Raw genomic sequence first — 23259 nt, 5'->3', positions numbered from 1 at the left:
GTTGTTATGAAGATGTTTAGTTTGAGTAAAGGACATTAGGTAATGAGTACACTTTTGAAACAGTATTCCTAACATTATGCTGGTTTTTCTGAAATACAGCCTTAGTCTAGTTTTGGAGTTACTAGATAGATCAGATACAGAACTACAGATGTGAACATTTCAAGTACAACAGACAATGTTTTTCCCTGTTGTTTTTAACATGGAATTTTTATTTCTGGTTAATACCCTTGCTGAAAGTGCTAATTACATGTTCTCTTTTTAAACTCTCACTGTCCCGATGCCTACAGTTTGTATGTTCACGTCTTTCATTTCTGTAATTCGTTTCTTAACCAACTTCAGCTCCCTTTTCATTCCTTATACTTAGCTTTGAAAAAGCCTGGATTGAACTAAAGATGCTATTTAGCACAATCACGTGTATCAGGGAAGTTCTGTGGAGTCTGCAGAACACTCTATGTATTGCATATCTGAATTTCTCTTTCTGCCTACCAATGCCCAACAAGAATTATATCTTGGAGAACTGTGTACAACTGCTTACATCTATTCCACAAACTGGTTAGATTAAAATCCAGCCAGCTGTTTGAAATTTTTCTAGCAGGTGATCTTCCTGTTAGTTTTTATTTTTAAAGCTCTGACTTTTCTCTACACTTCAGCACTTTGCTTAAATAACTTTTGTTCTAGGAGGTATTACTGTATCACTTCTGTGGCAAAAGCAGTGCAAAATTGTATTTGCTTTAAGGAAGTGATCATTTATTTCTTCAACCCTCCTGCTATGTGCAGGGTCACCAATGACCAGACCAGGCTACCTAGAGCTACATGCAGCCTGGCCTTGAATGCCTCCAGGGATGGGGCATCCACACCCTCCTTGGGCAGTCTGTTCTCTGGTTATTGTAAGCATGTGTGCTGGGGGCTGGATGGTAACACAGAGCACATAAGCTTCTACATCATTTGTCCTTAACTGATGTACAAATATACTCTATGTGAGTGCTGGAATTGTAACTTGACTTGAATTTATTTATTTATTTATTTTCGCCAGAAACATGAGTACCAGAATTTCTTTTTTTTTCTTCCTGAAATATTTTAGTTGAATCTCTGATGCACACTCATAAAACGTATAATAAGTGGTCTATATTACTGCCTATTAAACAACACAGTAATGCATTCTACTTAAGAGATGTATAGGATTTATCAAGATTTTCTTCACGAATTATTGTTCTGACATTGGCAGGTGACAGAAAGTATACTTGGCTGAAATGCTGCAAAAAGGAGTTAAATTGATTAATACAAAATCTCTATAAGAAGGTGTTTAACCACATTGTCTTTATAAGACTGATACATCTCAAAGTTTTTGATTTAAAACTAATCAAAAGGACTTGGCCACAGTGTGCTTAAAAAATAAAAAGGTAGATTCTTAAGATTAGAGAAAACTTCTTAAAGAATAATTTTGCTTCAGTAAGTGAACAGAGTTCGAACAGTGGGGTCTCTAAATATATGTATATTATTCCCTTTTGACCTCAAATGAATATCTTTGTCAGGTATACTCTCATTTGTTTATATTTAAAAGTTATGGTCTTCAGATTCCTTCTTCTGCCAATTTTTTTTTTGTAAGTGACTGAAAGGTTCCTCCCTGATTTTTTTAGGGTTAAAGAATAGTTTATCTTCTTCAGCAGAGGGTTCAAGAACATCAAGAAGTAGCTCCAGGAATAGTTTGTCATTTTCCATTTGTCCAGAGAGACCTACGTGGAAGCTGGTGTCCACGGTCTCTTAGAGAGGAATGTAAGCAAACTGTACCAGACATAAACCTTAAAACGATAAGGTCCCTTGATAGCCTTGAAGGTGATTACTTACAGAATCACAAAATTGCAGTGGTTGGAAGGGACCTCAGGAGACTGAGTTCTACCCACCTGCTAAATCAGATACCCTACAATAGGTCGTACAGGTCAGCGTCCAAACAGGTCTTGAGTATCTTCACAGGAGAGTCCACAACCTCTCTGGGCAACCCGCTCCAGTGTTAAAGTTTAAGGCCATTACTCCTCATTCTATCACTATGTACAACCCAGAGGAGCCTGGCCTCATCCATTTGCCTCCCACCTCCCTTTAAATATTTATAAAGATTTATCAGATCACCTCTCAGTTTCCCTTTCACCAGGCTGAACAGACCCAGATTATTCAGCCTTTCTTCATAAGTGAGATACTTCAGACCCTGCATCATCTCTGTGGTCCTTGGTCAGACTCCTTCTGGGGGATTTCCTGTTGTCTTTGAACTGGAGAGCCCAGAACTGGACACAGTAGTCTAAATGTGGCCCCACCAGGGCAGAGTAGAAGGGGAGGATAACCTTCCTTGACCCTGCTGGTCATTCTCATTTTAATGCACCTCGGGATACCATCGGCCTTCCAGAGACTAGGAATTATTTAAATTTTTCTTTAGAACAGAGTTTGGTGCAGCTACTAGTGTTGCCTTTCAGCTGTGCTGCTGTGGAAGTAATATCTACCTATTAACTTTCTTTTGGGAAAGATGCTGAAAGATTCTAATTTATTCTCTATCTTTAGAGTAATCTTTTCACTTTTTAAAAATTTATTTTTAATTTTTATTTTTTTAATCAATATAAATATATATAAATAAAATGGAAGATGTTGATTTAAACAGGGGGTCAATGTTTTCATCTTGTTTGTGCTACGTACAGTATTGCAGGTGTTGCTGTTGCCGGTGCTGTTGTCCCTGATGAAGCACATAAAACAGAAAACCCTCTTTGCTTTAAAACGGTTCCAAAGTTCGTTAGCAAACATACCGTTAATGTTGTGACATAAACTGAATTCTAAACGTGTGCCTGGTGCACTGTCCTTAGTTTGTCCTATGGCAAGGTTCAGGAGTAATACTTTGTTGAATTACATGCCATATGTTATGCAATACTTTGGCACTAGGGATGAGTTAAAGGTAGTCTGAACCCTTCGCACTGAATGCCCTTGGTTTTTCTGGTTTATATCACAACTTTAACCTTGCTTTAAATGTAGTTTTTGGGTGTTAATTTAATTTGGCTGCTCTGTATGTGAGACATCTTGCCTGAGTGAATTTAATTGCACCATTGAGTAAAACTAAAGCCATGAACACCGATGCACTAAAATTCTAGCAGTGGTATAAGGTTTAGTTTTATATGGCTTCTTGTTTGGAGTTATTAACTATATGGAGGAATAAACCCCTTTTAAAACTCTTTTTTAAAACATTACAAAACCCACAATGTAGAGTTGCCATGAGCCAGCCAAAAATAATACATATGGCATTCAGGAGTGCAGTTGCTAATTGGCTGCTGCCTGAGAAAATGGTACACTTGGCTTCTACTTAACACTGTGGGTTTGGCAGAAAGCCAGATTTGGGGTGAGGTTGTGAATGAAGCTGCATGTGGTTAGGGAGGAGTTCAAGTGATTCATGTCTTGGAAGTTGTAGTAAGCACTGCAGTATGTACTTGGGTAAGCTGCTGGAGGAAACTCCTTACCCGTGTCCTCCCCCCACCTACACCTTCCTGCCCCTCTGCTCGTCCCTGCTGCTCTGTACATAGGCGCCATATTCTGCATTTCTGTTGCCGGTAAATAAATCAGCTTGCTCAGTCTTTCAATTCATATTTCAATGATGCCTTTCTTATAGATGGAGAATGGAGAGGAGGTAGAAATAGAGGAATTCTATGTAAAGTACAAAAACTTGTAAGTAACCCGTTACCGGTTTGGTTCATATCTTTTAAGTTCACTTAATCTCACGTAATGGTTACATTATAGCATTTGTCTACAATACTATCCAACTTTAAATCAACTTTAAATATTACTAATGTTTAACCCAGACCAGTGGCAACTAAATGAGGAAGTACTTTGTCTTGGTGGTAGCAGGGCCTGATAATGTCTCCTTAATTTGTATTCTCTCCAAAATGAAATACATAGGTCAAATTGCTCTGCTATTAAACTTTAATTTAAGGCCCAATTATACACGCAAATTCATGAGCACACACACTTATCTCTATAGATCTAACTGCAACCATAGTGTTTTAATCTTCTAATGTGCCTGCAGACTAATCAAAAATAACCCATAACATTGCCTCAAAAACAAGATTTGTGTTCAACAAAATGACTTGCTATGATAACGATGAGATGGTTTCCAGAATTCCAGAAGGTAGCTGCCCCTCCATTACACAGGTGTGGTAGGAATGAGAAGAGCACAGTGTTTTACTTCTGCGTTCTGAAACCACAGTGCCATCAGTATTTAATATAAAATATTTCACAACTGGATAAGTTCATTTTTCTTCAAGAAAAATAGCTTATCTTGTTTAATTTTACCAACTTTTTGGCCTGGAGGACAGAAATTTACTTGAACTGAGTTTCTTGCAGCTAGTTGACTTCACTTTAAATATGCTACCACCTTTGCACCCTTTGCACTATATTGATTATTGCATGATATTTAATAGTCTGACTATGCTTTGGTTAGTGCTATTACTTTGGCAGATTTTTTATATTGTCTTACACTTCTTAGTCTGTCAAAAGTTACACAGCTAAAAGTATGACGTGGGACTAATCGTTTAGGAGATATGCTGTTTCTTAGTTGAAACTGTGTGTGTTCTTAAAGATGGAATATTACAGAACTGCGCTTACAAGGCCTTTTCTGTTTTATAAATGCTGAAACTTCAGTGACCAGCGTGCCGTTTCCAATTATAGCGCTGTTCCCAAAAATGTAGTGTACAGCATGTTAGCATTTGAAAATGTTACATATTCTCATTAACTTAAATATCCCACTATTTTCTATTGTATGATATTAAAACATTTTGCAGTAATTATATTTGATTATGCCCCATAAACGTTATCTTACTGCGAAACACTAAATACATGTGTTATGTACATATGCTTTATTTGAGAAGGAGTTGTTTTACTGATCAGTTACTCCATTAGTAAGTAAAGTTACTTCCAGTAAAGGAGATTTGTTTGTGTCTTGTATGGGGGAGTTGATAGTGTTCTGTTTTCCAAGTATAGCATGGCATTGTGCTGGAAAGTTTAGTTGCACTGGTAGGATATGTTGGAGCGTGCAATAAAATGCAGCTGTGAGTTAAGATTTTCTGTTTTGTCTTCTAGTTCTTACCTTCATTGTCAGTGGGCATCTGTGGAAGAGCTGGACAAAGACAAGAGAATTCAGCAGAAGATTAAGCGGTTTAAGGCAAAGCAGGGCCAGAACAAATTCCTTTCAGAAGTATGATGATTTTTTATTTCCTTTAGATGATTAAGGAATATTCTAATGAATTATTTTTCTTTATATGAGCAGAAGACTTGACGGCTGTAATATATCAGCATTTCTTCTGATATGAGATACACCCACGAGTGATCCAAGTCTTGCAAGTGTATGAAATTCAAGTGATCCATTCTGACTTGATACTTTTTACCATATATTTGTTGCTTAAAGTGAACACTTAGTTGTTCGTCATGTAAGCTTGTCTCTTACTGAATCAGTACAAGGTCTTTCTTGTCAGGAGCTGAATATGCCAGAAAAATGCATCACGTTTTTCTCTGTTACGAACTGCTGCTCACTAGGGATTCTAAGCTTTTTATCGTCAATTTAATTTCACTTAGAGCCGCAAGCAATAATGTGGTAGAGGTCCTGTCAATAAACAACCAAATCTGCTGATTTGTTTCTGAAAGCTTATCTTTCAGTGAAACACTGTTGTGTTTTTTGTGGTTTTTTTTTTCTTTTTAAGGGAAAAACAGGTTTATATGGTACCCTGTTTATTTATTTGTATTTACTGTTACTATGTAGTTCAAGTTGAACAAAATCTGTTGGAAATGGAAACCTTTCATAAAGTCACTGCAGGTTTCTGATTGTGTGCCTGGTTGATATATTCTTATAAAGTTTGAAGGAATTTACGGGAGGAGGAATTGATGCAATATGCTTTTAGGGCAGAATAGAGGGCAACTCTCAGCGCTGTCAGAACATCCAAAGAATGCTTTGAGATTATTATAAAATGTGGTGGCAACTGTGAGGAATTAAAAACATTGTATAACGCTAATACCTGAGGAACTGGATTAAATAGACTCTCAAGATTCCTGATATATATTTTAAGAAGTCAGTAAATACATGAAAATTTAAAAAAACAAACAAACGAAAAAGGTCAATACAATATATTGAGCAACATAATTGTGAGACTTAACATCTTTTTTAAGTGTAGGAGCCCGCAATTGCTTCTTTGTAAACTGTTTTTGTTTTAAATGTTTCCAAGTGTGTCACAGATTATTCTAAGTACTTGGAATCTGCTTTGTTTGGGTTTTGGTTTTTTTGTGGGCTTTTTTGTGTGTGTGTGTGTGTTTTTTTTTTTTTCCTAACTATGAAAATAAGCATGGTTTTTACCTCTGTTGTCTGTTTTTTCCATTGGAGGGGATCTTAAAAGTGTGGAATGAACCATAGCACTTCTGTACTATAGTGAACTCCTTAAGTTCTGGTGGGATAAGAGAGAATATAACAAAATGTGATTTTTTGGACAATATGTGCACACATGAAGTGCTTTTTCTGTTTTTGAAATGATTTTGGAACGTTATAAAGCAGTTAGACAATTCCTGTAGTTAAAATAATCCAAAGGCACTTATTGTACAAGGCTCTCATTTCTTTATTGCGAGCTGTAGTTTTCAAGAATGCTAAATGCATTGCATGCCATAAGCCTTTTCGATTGCTCATTAGTGAATTGTAATTTCACACTTCATTTAAAATATTCTTAAACATTCTCTCACAGTAAAAGGTTTCACACAGTAATTAAGAGGCCCAGTTAACAAAGTCTGAGAAGTCTGATTCCCTCATGGGGAATGATCTTGCTGAATTGTAGCATTTCAATTAACATGTTGAAGTTTGCCAAATATAAATTCTGTGTCACCGTGACCCAAAATATTATTGCCTGGTGAAATATATAATAATTTCTCCTCTCAGGAAGGACTAATAAAGATATCTTATATATTTTTCTGCTTCTCTCCTTGAACAGATTGATGATGAGCTTTTTAATCCAGATTATGTGGAAATCGATCGAATCTTGGATTTTTCACGTAGCACAGATGATAATGGAGAGGTAAATAGAACTTCTAGTGTATTTGTGGCTATTTGGATGTTGTGCTTAGAGTGTATTCTTTATAAATTTGAATATATAAACAGTTTTGAAGCTACCATTCTGTATTTCTGCAGAAAATGTGAAGGCACTTGAAAAAGCATTGGCTAATGTGGCAGTTTCCCTAGAATAAAGGAGTTTAAGTGGGAAATCAAACTTCTATGTTACTTATATTTAAAAATAGAGCAAAATTACCCAACACAATACAAAGCCAACAAACTAACCCTGATTTGTAGCTAGGAATATGATGTCCATGCAAGCAAAACAGAACTGAAATGAAAATTGCAACAGCCCTACCAAAACGGACATTAACAATGCAATGATTGTTTAGACATTGTTTCGCAGATGAGGTTCTGAATTTACTGTTTCTTACTTTATATGATCTGTTCTGCAGAACAATATGGCTTTTTTTTCCCAGGAGATTCCTTTTTGATCCTGAGAAAATATAAAGCAGTCGGAGTCACTGACAGAGTCAGTGTCTTTATACTGGTGATCTATGACTGGTGGTTGTTGGGTTGCTTGATCTGTGAGTGTAAAAGTTGGAAAACTAGTACTGTTTTACTTTAAAATATGGGTTTAATGCAAATGATGTCAAAGAAAGTGTTACGTTCCTTTTGGTGGTGAACCTGAATTTCCTCCGTTCTGATATGACTTTGTTAACTTGTCAAGGTATCAACCTGTTGTTTGCTTGTCATTTGGGCTGGTTCATACATTTAGGTCCTGAAATGCTTTTTGAATTTTATCTAGCTTGCAGATCTCCTGTTCATTTAAAGGGGGAAAAAAAAAAAAAGAAAGAAAAAAAAAAAGAAAAAAAAAAGAAAAAAAGTTCTATTATTTTGTATTGTGATCTGATCTTTTTTTATCTTGTTGAAGCCTGTAACGCATTATTTGGTGAAGTGGTGTTCACTTCCTTATGAAGACAGCACTTGGGAGCTCAAGCAAGACATCGACCAAGCTAAGATTGAAGAATTTGAGAAACTGATGTCTAGAGAGCCAGAAATGGAGCGTGTGGTAAGAATTGGCTGCATATAGAGGGTTTTATTTGAAAATAGTAAAGTAATGTGGTCTTTCAGAAACCACTAATGGGATTTGCTGTATTTGAAACAGGAGCGACCTCCTGCCGATGACTGGAAGAAATCGGAGAGTTCCAGGGAGTATAAAAACAATAACAAACTCAGGGAATACCAGTTGGAGGGAGTAAACTGGCTTCTTTTCAATTGGTACAACACGTACGTAAAATACTGCTTATTACTCAATCTTCCTTTAGAAAAGCTTTTATAGTTTATATGCAATTATAACCTTTTAAAGTACCCTTCTAAAGTGAGAATATAGAATTATTTATGTCTTTCATTTTCTACTGCAGCAACTGTATATAAACTACTTATGGGGATGTAACATAACATTTCATAAAACACAAAGAATTTTGGATAGGTTCCTGTGGCGTTCATGTATATCCACACTGTCTCTCTGTAGCCTGGGAGGTACCTGTTTAGTGCTTCACAGATTGTAGTACTTATGTGTATCCAAAAACATTGTGGTGTGCTTTCAGTGTAAGTTTATCATTTTAGAAATGTTTTGTTCACTTTAGCTAATTATGTAGTGATTTGTCTGTGTTTTAATGTAAGACCTTGGTTTTGTTATCATTTTCAGACGAAACTGCATTTTAGCAGATGAAATGGGGTTGGGAAAGACTATCCAGTCCATTACGTTTCTCTATGAGATATATTTGAAAGGAATCCATGGTCCTTTCTTGGTTATTGCACCATTGTCCACAATTCCCAACTGGGAAAGGGAGTTCCGCACCTGGACAGAGTTGAATGTGGTTGTGTATCATGGGAGTCAAGCAAGCCGGCGGACCATTCAGTTGTATGAAATGTATTTCAAAGATCCACAGGTAAGAGCTCTTTATGCAGTTATTCTGGGTTTTGTTTGTTTCTTTTTGGTTGACTTTGTTGTTGTTGTTTTTTTTTGATATATGCTTTACTATAGCTAATTAATCTTAGGTTACAAACACCAATTAGGTTTTTTGGTTCTGTGTAGTAGGTTTCAATTAATAATAGTGTGTATGTGTGTGAAGAGACATTTAGTAGCAGCCAGTAGATCAGTTGAAATTAGAGTAGGACTGGAGTTACTGGGATAGCGTAAGACTTCTTCAGATTTTATTTTTTTATTGTTACATGCAAGGGTTTCATTGTTTTGTACTCCTAAGAAAAAACTGGCAGAAAAGATTCTTAACAGAGAAACTGCTTTACCCAAACTAAGCTTAAATGTCCCATCTGTGCCTACCATTCCAGGGGAAGACCAGCATGCAGAGGTGTAGAAACAAACTTGTTGATGCTTGTTTATCGAATTGTATAAGTCAGATGTTTTTTGAATCTGTGTTATCACATTCCTGTTGAATCGTCCTTGTGGTATAAGAAGAACAAATTTGAAAAGGAGGGTGAAAACAAGCAATTATGTGGGAAAGTGAAGCTATAAAGAACAGCAGTTCTCTACATTTAAACACATGGCTTTGCTCAGTGTTAAGTAAAAAGGATGAGGGAAAACTGTGCGTTCCTACAGTCTTATTGCAAAACAAGTCTCCTCACTTAAGAAGAAAAAAAAAAGTGGAAGTTCAACCCTATTTGAAATATTGTGGAGTATTATTTCCAACAGAACTTAAAAAATGATAGTGGTGAATTCATATATTTAGATTTTCGGTAAAGCATTTGATTTTATGCCACCAGATATTTTGATTAATAAACTAGAATGATATAAAATCAATATGGCACACATTAAGTGGATTTAAAACTGGCTAACTGATGTTTATCAATGTAATTGTAAATGAGAAATTATTTGCATTTCGGGTGTAGTTCTTCAGGGATTGGCTTTTGTCCACTTTTAACAATGATCTTAAAGAAAACATAAAATCATTACTGAAGAAATTTTCAAATGACACAAAGATAGCAACAGGGGTAAATAAATAAGGCAGTTCAAGGATATAGAGTAAGCTGTGTTACTGGATTCAAATTAACAATATTCAGAACAGCTAAATATACGGTTATCTATGGTCTGAGAACAGAGTTCATTCTTATAGTAGGGAGAGCTCTGTCCTGAGTGTAAGACAAATGCACATCCTTTAGTGTCTTGACACACAACCAGTTAAACATGAGTTCTTACTGTGGGGCAGTAGTTGAAAGGGCAAGTGAAAAGTGTGTGGGAGGAAAGAAATCTTTATTAAGAGTAAACATCTTATAACGTTCTTCTGTTTGTTCTTAATGTAGCATGTAGTCCAGTTCTGCCTAGTTCTCTTGTCTTTTCCTCAGTAAGTGTTGAGAAACTGATATCCTTAAACTATGAGGATCGTTGCAAGATAGTTTTTACTTGGCTCCTCTGAAGTATGTTTTCTATTTTGAAGACAAAACTGTGGCACAACTTGACATAGCATCAGGGCAAACAGGTACTCAAATCTAGTGCAGAAGCACTGTAAATCATAGGAACTAAAAGTTGGATCCATTTGGCTTAGGAAATAGCCGTTCTTTCAGCAGTTTATCAAAGAAAGTTCCAAATCAAAATCAGATACATTGTTGTAAAAGATGATTAATTTCAATAGCAGTTGCTGCCCTGAAGTTGAGGATAATAATCACACTTAGTTTCTTACCTAGATATATTATATACAAATTAATTGAAATTAATTATTTTGTATTTTATCTGTCTAAAAATATTTCATAGCAAACATGATATTTTAGATCATTTTTAAATTGTTTTTATTCAATTACAGCTGTCTCTATTATGCCAGAATGTTTTCCATATTGCAGTTACTCTTCCTGTGATGACCATGGAAGTCATTTGACCTCGTGTCAAGTACTATGTCAAAGCACTCATGGCACAAAGAATTGAATGTATTTCTGCTACCTTTGCTCTATTTACTGGTTTAAGTTGAGAGTCAAACAATTGCCATGGTTGGGGATGGGGCAGAAATGAACTCTTCCTTTTGGTGGCAGTTAGCTTAAATGTATTATAAAATAATACTCTGTGTTCCATTCTCTGTAAGACTCCATCAGCTGTGAAATGCACAGCAGAAACTGAATTATGAGGAGAAAAATGTCTCTCTGCATCCTGACAAAAGGAATCCACATGAAGTGCTCAGTTTGGCATCCTCTAAGGCACTACCAGTGGGCATTTGATGGGGGATGAGGAGAGAGAGAAGGCAGGCAGGCTTTGGCAGTATCATTTCTGGTCCTTTTGCCAAGTGCATCAACTCAAACTTCAGCATCTTTGGCTTTTTAGGTCTTAGCGTGAAAAGAGGCCTCTCAAGCTGAGCAGATTTTCAAAAAGGCAGCTGAATATTTTGAAAATCTGAATGACTTTGAAGGACAGTAATAAAAGCCTGCATGCATGAGAAGCCCCTACCCTATCTGCAGTAGTTTGGATTTCGGAATCAGCACCGATAGCCAATCAAGATGTTGTGAAAACCTATAGAGCAGTTGATAACAAATTTTTTTTCAGTGGTGTTATTTCGATGCTAAGAACATCATGTGACTAGAAATACTTTCTTAATTCCTGCTTTATTTTTTGTGACACTGATGGAGAGAAGCCTATTCTGATATTCTTGAGCAGTAAAACTGACAGGTCCAACTGGAGGCCTTCCTGAAATACTGAAAGAAGGAATTCTTATTCTGTGGTACCTCTGAAAGTTCTGTTGTAAGGTTGGGAAAACTACGTATGCCAAATAGAGTTAAGGGCAGAGCCCTGCAATAGAGTTTGAGGTGTTTTTGAGAGGATTTTGCTTTGCAGTGTAATGAGGGCTGAAAAGCATTTGGCTCATTTGTGGAGACAGGATACCATGTCTGTGGTTCATTTTACTTGAAATAGTGCTACTGACGTTCAGAACTTTTTCTAGCTTATGTGATTTATTCCTTTTGGACTTGGCGTGTGTTGATTTAACAGAGTGTTTTCTTGCCTGCATTGTTTTCTTCCTTGCTGAGAAGCTACAGATCTATGGTTAGCAGACAGCAGTGTAAGGTGATATTTCACCTACAGGGTCTTTTACTGAAGATGTCAAAGTGTGTTTTATGGAATGAGTGAGACTTTTTTCCAGATGCCTCACTGCTATAATTAGTAAATATGCATGTTCCTCGCATCTGTTCTGCAGTTCATCAACATGGGAGTCTGAGGTTAGTGAGAAAAGTCCATGTTAATCTTTTAGTGTTACTTCTAGTGGAATGTGCATCTTTTTAGTAGTTGTGTTCTTATACACAGCCATTGATACTTCTCTATTTGTGTCCTCAAAGAGGTAATACAACCAAAGCATAACCCAACTTTTATATTCACATCTACTTGTTGCATGTCTGGGCTGCCTCTGTTGCTTTAGTTAATTCTAGAGTTTTCCATTCAGAACAGTAAACTATTTCCTGTTAAGAGGACTGACTTCCTCAAGTGGAATATGTTCTCTGTGTAAATTGGTGTGAAATTCCTTTGTTTCTGCTGTTAGAAGACTTTTTTTGGGTGCCAGATTGAAACAGGGTAAACCGACTTCTTCGTTGTCTAAGAAGTCAAAAAGCTGTAGGTCACCTGCCTGATAACTTCTACATTTACATTTCTCAAATGCGGCAGGAATAGCATTACTTGGGAAAGTAAGGAAAAAGAATCCTAAGTCTTAGAGTCCCCAAACAGTAAAATTCACCTTCTGAGGATCTGTTTCTATGTAGCTGACTCTTATAATCACTCACTTCGGTACAGCATTTTGCTGTCTCTTTGAGTTCTAAATATGTAATTGGGGTCCCTCTTATTGCATTATATAGGATGATTTTTGTAGCACACTCTGCCAGTCATGAGGTTGCCTATGGCAGTCTTTCCCACTACTTGGAAAGAATCTCCTGGGCTGCATTTTCATGTCCTTGCTGTTATACTTGGTTCTTGAAAAGATCACAATATTTCACTTTTGTGGCTTTCTAAGTAGTCTGCTTGGTGTATCTTCATCTGTTGTTTGTTAGATTACAACTGTTTTTCCCTCGAGAAGGTAAATGTTTCTGGAATATGCCACACAAAAGCATTGTTGAACAGATCATTTCTACCTCCGAGGTACTCTTGATATGCATACTCAGATAGAATGTTGAGTTCAAGATACCAGGTTTCTAGTCCTTTCAAAGAGTCTGTAGCCAATTCTGATCACTGCAGCTTGGAGAGGATTATATGCAGGTCACTGGCCATCTCACTGTAAAATATCAGTTTCTTTTGAAATGTACTGGATGTACAACCTACAGTGTTCAAAGCAGGACGGGCTTTGAACTTGTATGATGCCAGTCTTTTCAGAAACAGGTGTCCTGTGCAGACCATGTGTCACTTGAGATATCTGGTTATGTATTTCTTTGAACAAGATTAGGAAGAGATACGATACAATGTCAGTACAGTGTTCATTTTGTGATCTTTTCTGAAGATTGTTCAGCGTCTTTCTGAAATGTAATATTAGCCGTAATAAGACCTTTAACTAGCAATAATTAATGAAGAAGATGCCAGGCATCAGACAAATCATAGTGTTGAACTTTCCTTAAAACAAGTTCTCAAAAGTATTGAGGAAATGTTTATAAGTTCAGCATTTTTCTTCTTTTCAAATCTGCTTGCTGTAATTGTAGGTGAAACTTGACGTCCATCGGAAAAAAAATGCTGTTGATAGCTGAATATTCTAATGGTCAGGATGATGAGTCTTTAGCGTACTTAAAGGTTATTTGTATTGCTTGGGAGAACTGTGATGTATTTCCTTAGTTTTAATGAAGAAGAGAGTTATCTTGACAAAACTTATTTTGAGTTTTGTAGAAATACATTATTGCTTCCAGACATTAGTATAATTCATTCAGATTCTAGCTGAAATACTTGTAATCATGTAATCATCACACAGTCTTCCAGCTGTAGCATTGCTTGAGGATGTCGTAGCCAAAGTGTAGGACCAGGCACTTGGTCTTGAAGAACTTCATCCCCTTGGTCTTAGCTGTATAATGAATATGCAGTGATTCTGTGAGCCTTTTTGCAGGAAAAAACAATGTAGCTAGCTTGATACCAGTAGTGAACTTAAACATTTGTTCTTCTTCCATGAGTCAGCAATAATGACTTCATTTACTTAAAATAATTTGCCCATTGTACTGTTCTGGATTTTCTTTAAATAGTGAATTCTGAAGATGAGGCAAATCTACCTTTTTTTCTTGGACAGTCAGTTAGCTCTAACACCTTCTGTTCTTTCTAGGGTCGTGTGATAAAGGGGTCCTACAAGTTCCATGCTATTATCACAACATTTGAAATGATTTTGACTGACTGCCCCGAGCTTCGAAACATTCCATGGCGTTGTGTGGTAATTGATGAGGCACATAGGCTGAAAAACAGGAATTGTAAGCTTTTGGAAGGACTAAAGATGATGGATCTGGTAAGTGTGTACATCTTTTAAAATAAATAAAGAAATAGATCTGCATTTTCGTTTGTTTTTATTTTATTTATTTTTTTAGTATTTGTTTGGTATTTCATCCCATTTTGCAGTTTCACCACAAAGTAAAAGTATTGCTTCTTAAGTAAAAGTATTAAATGTCAAGAAGAAAGACTGCATCTTTAGAATCTTTAAATTACCTGGAATTTAAAGCTATTTACAGTTTTATTGGTCCGAATATTCTTTAAAAACTGTAATTGGAATGCAGTCAAGCTAAGCTTATACCTGGAGTTCAAAAACTCCTGGTAAAAATAGTGGCATCAGCATTATCTTACACAAGCACTAGTGACTAGTGATTGCTTTTAGATTATGTTTTCCTCATTGTTAAATAATACTTTTCTTGAAGTAGTCTCGAAGCTTTATGAAAGAAAGTTTGTAAAAATATTGCATAGAATTTCTTTGTGTTGTTACCATTAAAGAGGAGCTGAGCTTACATTTATGGCTATAGATGTAGCCAGGGAGGACTTCTCACTTCAGTTCTTTCTCAGCTACTAAATTCATGTTTGATCTTGGGCTTGTTGCTTAACCTCTCTGCGTACCTCCTGTAAAGCAGCATGAAACTTCTCTTTTAATCTCTGTAGTTTTGTACTCTGCTTTGTGAGCACCTTAAGAGGTGAAGTATTCTTCTGGGCTAACTGAAGGAAGACCAAAATACTAGTTTATAGATGTCTGGAAAAGAACTATACATAAATTGAAGCAAACAGAGATAATACATATGTATGAAAAAAAAGAATGGATTTAAATGGATTTCAAGGCAAATCTTTCTTAATCTTTCAGGAACATAAAGTGCTGCTTACTGGAACTCCTTTGCAGAATACGGTAGAAGAGCTATTTAGCTTGCTTCATTTTTTGGAACCAGGACGCTTCCCATCCGAAACGACATTCATGCAAGAATTTGGGGATCTGAAAACTGAAGAACAGGTAAACTGCCCTTGCATACTTAGTTCTCTGTTCAGATATTGTGAATTTAACCATTCTTTTGTATCTGAACTTTATTACTTGTTTTTACAAGTAATACCTGTTTTCTTCCCAGGTGACCACAGTGGAGTTTTTGTTTTGTTGAAGTACATTTTGAGTTCTATTTGCTTTTCATCAAAATTTGTTTTAACTTGTGTAACTGTTTTTGCTGCTTTGACAATTGGTCATACAGAAATGAGTTGTTTGTCTTCTTTGACAAAACGAACTTTAAAGTGAAACTACTGTAAAATTACACATAAGATTTAGCTGAGGCATGACATCTTAATTTAGGCACCTTATTGTGGCTCTTTGCACCTTGTGGTAATCTAACTTCACGACTACGTGCTTTTTTTTTGTACAACTTTGTCTTGACTCTGTCTGAAAATTCCCCAATTTCTTGAATTTCTGACTTTTGAGTGCTTGAAGTGGTTTACTTCCTTTGATATTATCTTTACTATAGGTAATTGTCTAAATATAAAACAAAGAAACAAAAAAAAACCCCAATTCTCTCCCAGCCCCTTACCGTCTGCACAACCGCTGTGTGTCCTGCGGGAATCATAGGGTATGTTTCCACAGATTGTGCAGGCAGTTGCATGTCAGCCTGGACTCTGACCTGATTGGAAGTGAGCCAACTGTGATCGTGTTAATATAGTGTTTGAGAGGGAGTTAATATATCCTAACTCTCAACATAGCTTCTGTCTGGCCAGCTCAAAATGTCAGCGGGGCAAAACTGGAAATTTTTGATGCTCTGTGTGGAAATATAACTAAAATAATGCCATCATTCATCAGCAGATTTGGAACCTGGACTGCTTGGGCAGCAAGTTTTGGAAGATATGTTGTCTTTGTGAATACATCATTTCTGAAATTTGATTTTTATTTCAAATGGTGGAAGAGATGATATGTTAGTGACTTAAGTTTTCTCCTTCATTCCTTGCAGTCCTATTCCATGTAATTTTTTCATTGTTCATCTCTCTAGACTAATTTATCTCCTTTCTCTTAAAGTTACGCTATTACTGTAGAAATGATGTGAATTCAGGAGAAAGCTGCTTTTGTTCTTGTGTCTGTTACACAGCACCCTACTAGGAGGCAATGACCAATTTCAGGGTAAATTGTCAGTTCTTTAGATCAGAGCTGGTTTGTAGTTTGATGAGAGATGGAACTTCAAAAATAACCTTAATGCCAGCTCGTTATATGTGTATGGAGTATGCTTGAGGTTTTTGTATAAGGGCCATCATAAACACTTGACCAAACTCAGCAAACTTTTTAGAAGGAAAAAACAGATGCTTTCCCTCTGCCTCAATAAAGCATATATTGCCAAACCCGGAGACCACAAAAAAAAAAAATAAATAAATAAATAAAATTAAATAATTCACAGAAATATGGGATTTTCATTTTGAGAACATATCGAAATATGGGATTTTCATTTTGAGAACATATCTCAATAGCTTTCTGCTTTGGCAAATATCAAAATTAAGAAAGTAAGAAAAGAATTAGGAACAGACATTTGTAGGGGAAAATAGCGTAATTCACTGTATTTAGTGAAATAGCGGTTAGATAGAAGTTGCTCTAAAACTTGATCTCACAGTCAGACTTACTCATATAGCTGTGTTGTGACTACTTAGAGTTAGCTCTGCACAGTTGGTGTGCGGTATTACCATTGTCTAGAGGGATGGTTCTAAGGGAAATCATTTAATGACATGCATTAAACAGAAGTGGTACACACTAAAAGTTGGCTTCAGAAATTTATATCATAATGTTAACAAGGAAATTTCAGTTTCTAGGTCCTTGAGGAACCTGTCTATTTGTGACAGAGGGAGACCTTAGAATTAAGCAAACATTAGAAGTAAAAAAATAAATATGTGAAGACTCAGAGCTTTGATTATTGTTCATTTAATGTCTCCTAGGTGCAGAAACTGCAAGCTATTTTGAAACCGATGATGCTGAGACGTCTCAAGGAGGATGTGGAAAAGAACCTGGCCCCCAAAGAGGAAACCATCATTGAAGTTGAGCTGACGAATATTCAGAAGAAATACTATCGTGCTATACTTGAGAAGAATTTTGCATTTCTCTCAAAGGGTGGAGGTCAGGCAAATGTACCTAATCTTTTAAACACTATGATGGAACTAAGGAAATGCTGCAATCATCCGTACCTTATTAATGGTAAGTCACATCATCTTCTTTACAAGAAGTATTTTTAAGACTGCTCAGTGTGTTAAAAATTCTGTTCTAGTTTCTCCAGAGGGTTAGTTGTTAATTCTTCTTTACGTAAAATTCATATGCTGAAAGCAGAGTAAGTGACCGAGTGAATATACTATGTGTCTTTTTATTTATGTATTTTTAAAGTAGAATAGTGACATAACCTTTTAGGTTCCCTTGTTTAGAATCTGCTAGTCAGGGCTGCATTGCTTCTGAAAACATCTGCACTGCTTTTGTCAAGGCTTGCTAGTCCTGTCAGAGTTAGTATTGGTATTGTGTTAGTATTGAGCTTTTTCTTTCTGTTATTTTTACAAACAATACTTCAGTTATGATGTGGGTTCTGCTTCTTCACAATTAGTTAGCTACTACTTGTTTTCTTGCTGCAGAGTATTATGAGATAGTACTAAACATTTCTGAATAAAAGTTGTGGGTCAGGAAGTGACTGAGATGTGCTTTTATGGACATGTGTATTCAGTTCATTTTCGTAATTTAATTGGACTAGAAAAAAGATCTATATGAATGTCATATTAGATTTGAACAGTGAATACTCTGTTTCATTGTGATGCTATTGGTTTTCAATCAGGATTATCTATGGCAAGCACTAGGTGATGAACCAGCTAACTGTAGTTATCTCTCTGAAGCATGCTGAACTGTATGTGTTGGCCAAATCAAATCTTCCCTTTGGAGATGTAACATAAGCCTCTGTACATAGTTGCATGCTACTAGTTCCTCGTTTTCCAACTCCTCTTTGTAACTGTATGTGATTTATGCTGTCACTGGTTTCATGCTTGTTACCAGTTTCATGGTGAAAGACTGTTTTATCATGAGCCATATGTGATTGCAGTTTTTATTGTGTGACTCCCATATTGCAGTGCTTGCTTTTTTATTTTTTTATTTTTCTGACATTTTTTGTTATGCTTAAACTGATTCACCAAATGATATCTCATTATATTTCATCTGCAAGTAATTATTCCAGAGGCACAATATAGAGTTGCTCCAAAGTACCTGAACTCAACCATGCTGGTGGGCTGCTCAGTTTCTAAATTCAGATGAACATACAATTAAATAAGCTTTGTGGTTCTGTTAGAATTTGTTTGTTAGTTCTTTGCTTCAAAGTTAATTTATTACATAAGTGGGTTTACCAGAAAGCAGTTCAGAATGGTCAGGTTATGAGCTTCTGAACTTAATGCATTTAATGCTCCTTGGTTTTCAGCTTATTTTAACTTAGTGATTGTTCTTCCTTGCCTCATGTTATGAGGAATAAAGTGAATGCTTTTCTCCTATTTTGTTTTGTTAAATAGAGTTCACGAGTAGCATTTGCAGCATTGCTTACAACAATGATTTTTTTTTTTCCTCCTCTTGTATCATTTAATGTCTGTTAGAGACTGCTTAAATTCAGGTAGCTGTATGGAAAATTTCAAGTATTTTTGAATGACTGCTTCTTAACCCTAATAAAGGGAGGTGGAGGTGTCTCTTGAGCTTTTTTCTTTTTAATGTTTTTGTGACTTCTGAACATTTGGACTTGCTTAGTGGGATGCAGCAAAACAGCAGGTGGGTCAAGCCTTAAGATCTGTTGCAAGGGAGAAGTAAATAAATCCCAACTATTATTAGAGTGAAGGATGGATCTAAGCAACTAAGTTCTTTTTAATTCCAGGAGAGAAAATACTCTTATGTCCTGTAGTTGTCTGAGCCCTAGGTTTTATCTTGTTGATCAGTAATTAACATCTTTGTATTTACTATGATGACACAAGTTTATTTCTGACAGGAAGCCTTGTAGTGGAATAACGTTGAATGGTATTTTCCTGTAGCAAGCTCTGGAGACTTAAGGCTTTTATAAATAAGGTCTTGGAATCCTTCTCATTTTCTTCTACGTCTACAGGTTTTGTAAGCAAGCAGCAGTATATGTGTATTTGCATATGTAGACCAAGTAGAAGACTGTTGTGTTTCACATAAAACTAGGTAATCTTCAGTTAAGACACAGCAGTTTGTGTCATGGAAGTAGTATGACAGGGGTTGAATGTGGTTCTTTGTTTCCTGATCAGTAGTTTTGTGGTGCTGAGAGGAGAATGGCTGTCTGCTGGAACTGTCCTTGACCCAGACTTCTAGAAGGAGCTGCTGCATTTTGTGTATTCTCCAGCCAACATGGGCAAAGCATTGTCCGTTTGGTTTTCTAAGAGCTGGGACTCCTTGTTACCCCCCTAGCAACCACTCAAGTATTTATACATCATACTTCTTTCTCTGACTCCAAGACGCAACAGCAGGGAGTGCCTCTGTACTTGCACATGCTACAGAGTACTCTGGTAAACACTGGAAAGGTTTCTTGCTCTGTTCCTTATGCTCTCTTGAGCCCAAGGAGTCTATCTTAACTAGAAGATTTCCTGATATCAGGAAAGCACACATTCAGACTTCTTTTCATTCACTAATAAAAATCAAAAAGAATAGAAGTGTTACAGGCATAGTGTCTTGGGTAACAGGTACTACATGTTCATCTCGTAGTTGCAATTGAAGTAGGAGTGAAAAGGAAAAGGCAGGCTTTTATGGGTCTTAGCTGGGATAGGATGATTGAACTAGCAGATTTTTGGAGATTGTGGTCTGTTATGGAAGGGAATATTGCCGGGAAAAAATGCTGAAACTGAAAATTTGTCATTCATAAGACTTATTGGTTGGTTTGTTGTGGTGTGGTTGGATTAGTTGGTTTGCTTCTGAAGATACTGAGTATGCAATGTATACAAGCTACTTGACAGCCTATTATATTCTGACATTGACTAAGCTACCTGAGATTGCTACCTTAATTTCTCCTGTTTTGCGAAATGGGCAGTAATATGAATAAGAATAGCTTGAAGGATTGTTTAAATCTGTTTTCATATGGGTTTCTTTTTCTTACGTGCAAACTATTACGAGTAGTAATACTTGGGGCATAGGGAATCCTTGTTGTAAAAGTACCTTTAGGTGAAAGCATTAAATCTTGCAGAAGTGAGCAGTGCAAGTAATATGAAGTTGTCAGCCTGCATAGGGTGGCATCTAGTTAAGACACCACGTTACAGTAGGCAGGGAACCAGTGATCACACAGTGAGGATGCATTTGCCTGTTTGCTTACAGGCATCTAGAAATGGAGATATCTTCAATGGAAGCCTGGCAATATGTTTTTCTTCCTCTCTGCCCTCCCACCTTTCTTTGTGTTACTCAAAAGTAATGTTGAAGTTGGTTGTTATGAGCTACATTTTGTTTAAGAAAATAAAAAATAAAAATCAGAGGACCTGAAAAAGACAGCCTCTCAAAAGGTTTATCTACATATGAAATAAGTTTAGGGATGAAGGTTCCCAGACTTCTGTGTAGCCAAGAATATTTATCTGATAATGTTTGAATAATATGTTCTGTGTAGAAGTGTCACTAAAATAGGTTTAAAGCATATGAGCACAAGAAAAGCATAAACTTGTTCTGTATTTATCAGGTAATGTGCAGCACAAGGAATATTTGTTTCTATGCTTTTACTTCACTTGAAAAGGGAAGGGCAAGAAGGAAATTTTGACTAGTTCTCGAAAGAATATATACATTGAATAGATTCATTATCTGAGGAGAAATGAGGTGTTCAGTGAGGGAATAAATCTACACAGACAATAAAATACAATTTCATACTGCTTTTTCCCCCTCCCCCCCCCAAGGAAATTAGCTTTTTCACTGTTTGGATTTTGATTCTCTAGATAGTAATGGAAGGGGTAGGTCCAAGTCATGCTTGTGATTGACTTTCATTTTGGACATCAAATGTGGTTTGTGTTCCTTGCGTTTTTCTGTGAAAACAAGAATTTTCTTCCATGTTGAATTTCAAAGAGGACAGAGTCCATTTAACAGTTGGAATGGTTTTTACCTTCATGTCTTTTTTTCTTAATATCTCATTAAATTGTGCTCATTAAATGATTTTATGAAATTATTTAGGAAAGATTTTGCTCCCTTAAAAAAAGAAATCGAATGAATACTCGAAGTGGCTTTTTAATTATACTGTGTTTGTGTATATGTTTGCATTAAATTTAAGACTAGTATTTTTTTTTATAAGTGTTTATTCACATAGTGTTTAAAACATTCCTGTGCTTTCTATAGGGTATTGAAGGCAGGCTCATTGTTTATTGATAAAATCCTCTGCTGTGTTCATGTATTGCTGTCCAATCTTTGCAGGTGCTGAAGAGAAAATTTTGGAAGAGTTTAAAGAAACACACAATGCCGACTCTCCAGATTTTCAGCTCCAGGCAATGATCCAGGCTGCTGGCAAGCTAGTACTGATTGACAAGCTGCTGCCAAAACTGAAGGCTGGTGGCCACAGGGTGCTTATCTTTTCCCAGATGGTGCGCTGCTTGGACATACTGGAAGACTACCTCATTCAAAGACGGTGAGAGCAACAATATAATGCAATTCTAAATAAACAGTGCGTTCCTCAGTGGCCACAGTATTTAACCTGTGAGTGATCTTTATTGTAATGGGATGAAATTCAAACGTGTTACTGTATTTTCTGGTGTCAGCTGACTGCAAGTTGCAAGTGCTGAAGTTTTTCTTTCAGATGAGTGCAAAATGACCTCAGAAGGGCCTTAATAGGTCCTCCTAGTTTACTCTAGTTAGGTAAATGTTTCAGTTACTCTGGAGTTTTTTTGCTTAATCCCAAGTATTTATTTAATTCCTTGGAGTGAGAACCTGGTTTTAACTGAAGAGTACAAAGCAGGAGACAAGGTTCCACAATCTTCCACTGATGAAATTGTTGGATACAACAGCAGTCACTCTGTTCGTTGCAGCTACTTTGAAAGTAGAGTGGTATATTTCCTCCCCCCCTGCTTTATTTTTTTGTAATTTTTAATTGTATATTTTTGAAAGAAACAATGCCAAAAGTAAGAATATTTGCAGTAAAATTCTCCTTACAATGCATCTTTATTTCAGGTACCCTTATGAACGAATTGATGGCCGAGTAAGAGGCAACTTGCGTCAGGCAGCTATTGACAGGTTTTCAAGACCTGATTCTGATAGGTTTGTTTTCCTGCTGTGTACAAGGGCAGGAGGCTTGGGCATTAATCTTACTGCTGCTGATACCTGCATCATTTTTGATTCAGACTGGAACCCTCAAAATGACCTCCAGGTAATATTACAAGAAATGATTCAGTTGAAAGCTTCTTGCTTATTTCCTGTGAAATTCTGTTGACTTGCAAGAGAAATTACTGTTGTCCACTCAGTAAAAAACATAAAGATTATTATTTATATTGAAAGCAGTAACATTTAAAGTAAGTTTTCTATATTTATTTTTTTTTTCTTTTAACTGAATATCTGTCCTGTTTCATCAGGCTCAAGCACGATGTCACAGAATAGGACAGAGCAAATCAGTGAAAATTTACAGGTTGATTACAAGGAATTCTTATGAAAGGGAAATGTTTGACAAAGCTAGCCTGAAGCTTGGCCTTGATAAGGCTGTGCTACAGTCTATGAGTGGAAGAGAAAATGCTACAAATGGGGTAAGAATTAATATATTGTGATACATGATCAGCAAATTATATGAATGTATAATATTTT

At 36.3% G+C, this 23259-nt stretch overlaps 1 protein-coding gene across 13 annotated transcripts in view; it reads left to right on the top strand.

Annotated features, from left to right (window-relative positions):
• The window catches only part of CHD7 (chromodomain helicase DNA binding protein 7), a 123015-nt gene that overhangs the window by 80159 nt on the left and 19597 nt on the right, over positions 1–23259 (top strand). For all 13 annotated transcript variants that reach the window (XM_085539529.1, XM_085539533.1, XM_085539531.1 and 10 more), the window contains 12 exons: positions 3638–3693; positions 5104–5218; positions 6990–7073; positions 7983–8120; positions 8217–8338; positions 8760–9003; positions 14329–14505; positions 15340–15483; positions 17424–17679; positions 21886–22096; positions 22636–22831; positions 23034–23201. In XM_085539529.1, the coding sequence (XP_085395655.1) occupies positions 3638–3693; positions 5104–5218; positions 6990–7073; positions 7983–8120; positions 8217–8338; positions 8760–9003; positions 14329–14505; positions 15340–15483; positions 17424–17679; positions 21886–22096; positions 22636–22831; positions 23034–23201 (1911 nt within the window). The remainder of the gene's footprint in view (positions 1–3637; positions 3694–5103; positions 5219–6989; positions 7074–7982; positions 8121–8216; positions 8339–8759; positions 9004–14328; positions 14506–15339; positions 15484–17423; positions 17680–21885; positions 22097–22635; positions 22832–23033; positions 23202–23259) is intronic.

The sequence above is a fragment of the Coturnix japonica genome, chromosome 2 (genome assembly GCF_054131305.1).
Source record: "Coturnix japonica strain WE chromosome 2, WE-NBRP24, whole genome shotgun sequence".
NCBI lineage: Eukaryota > Metazoa > Chordata > Aves > Galliformes > Phasianidae > Coturnix > Coturnix japonica.
Note: the sequence above shows the minus strand (reverse complement) of the source record. Positions and strands in the feature narration are given on the sequence as shown.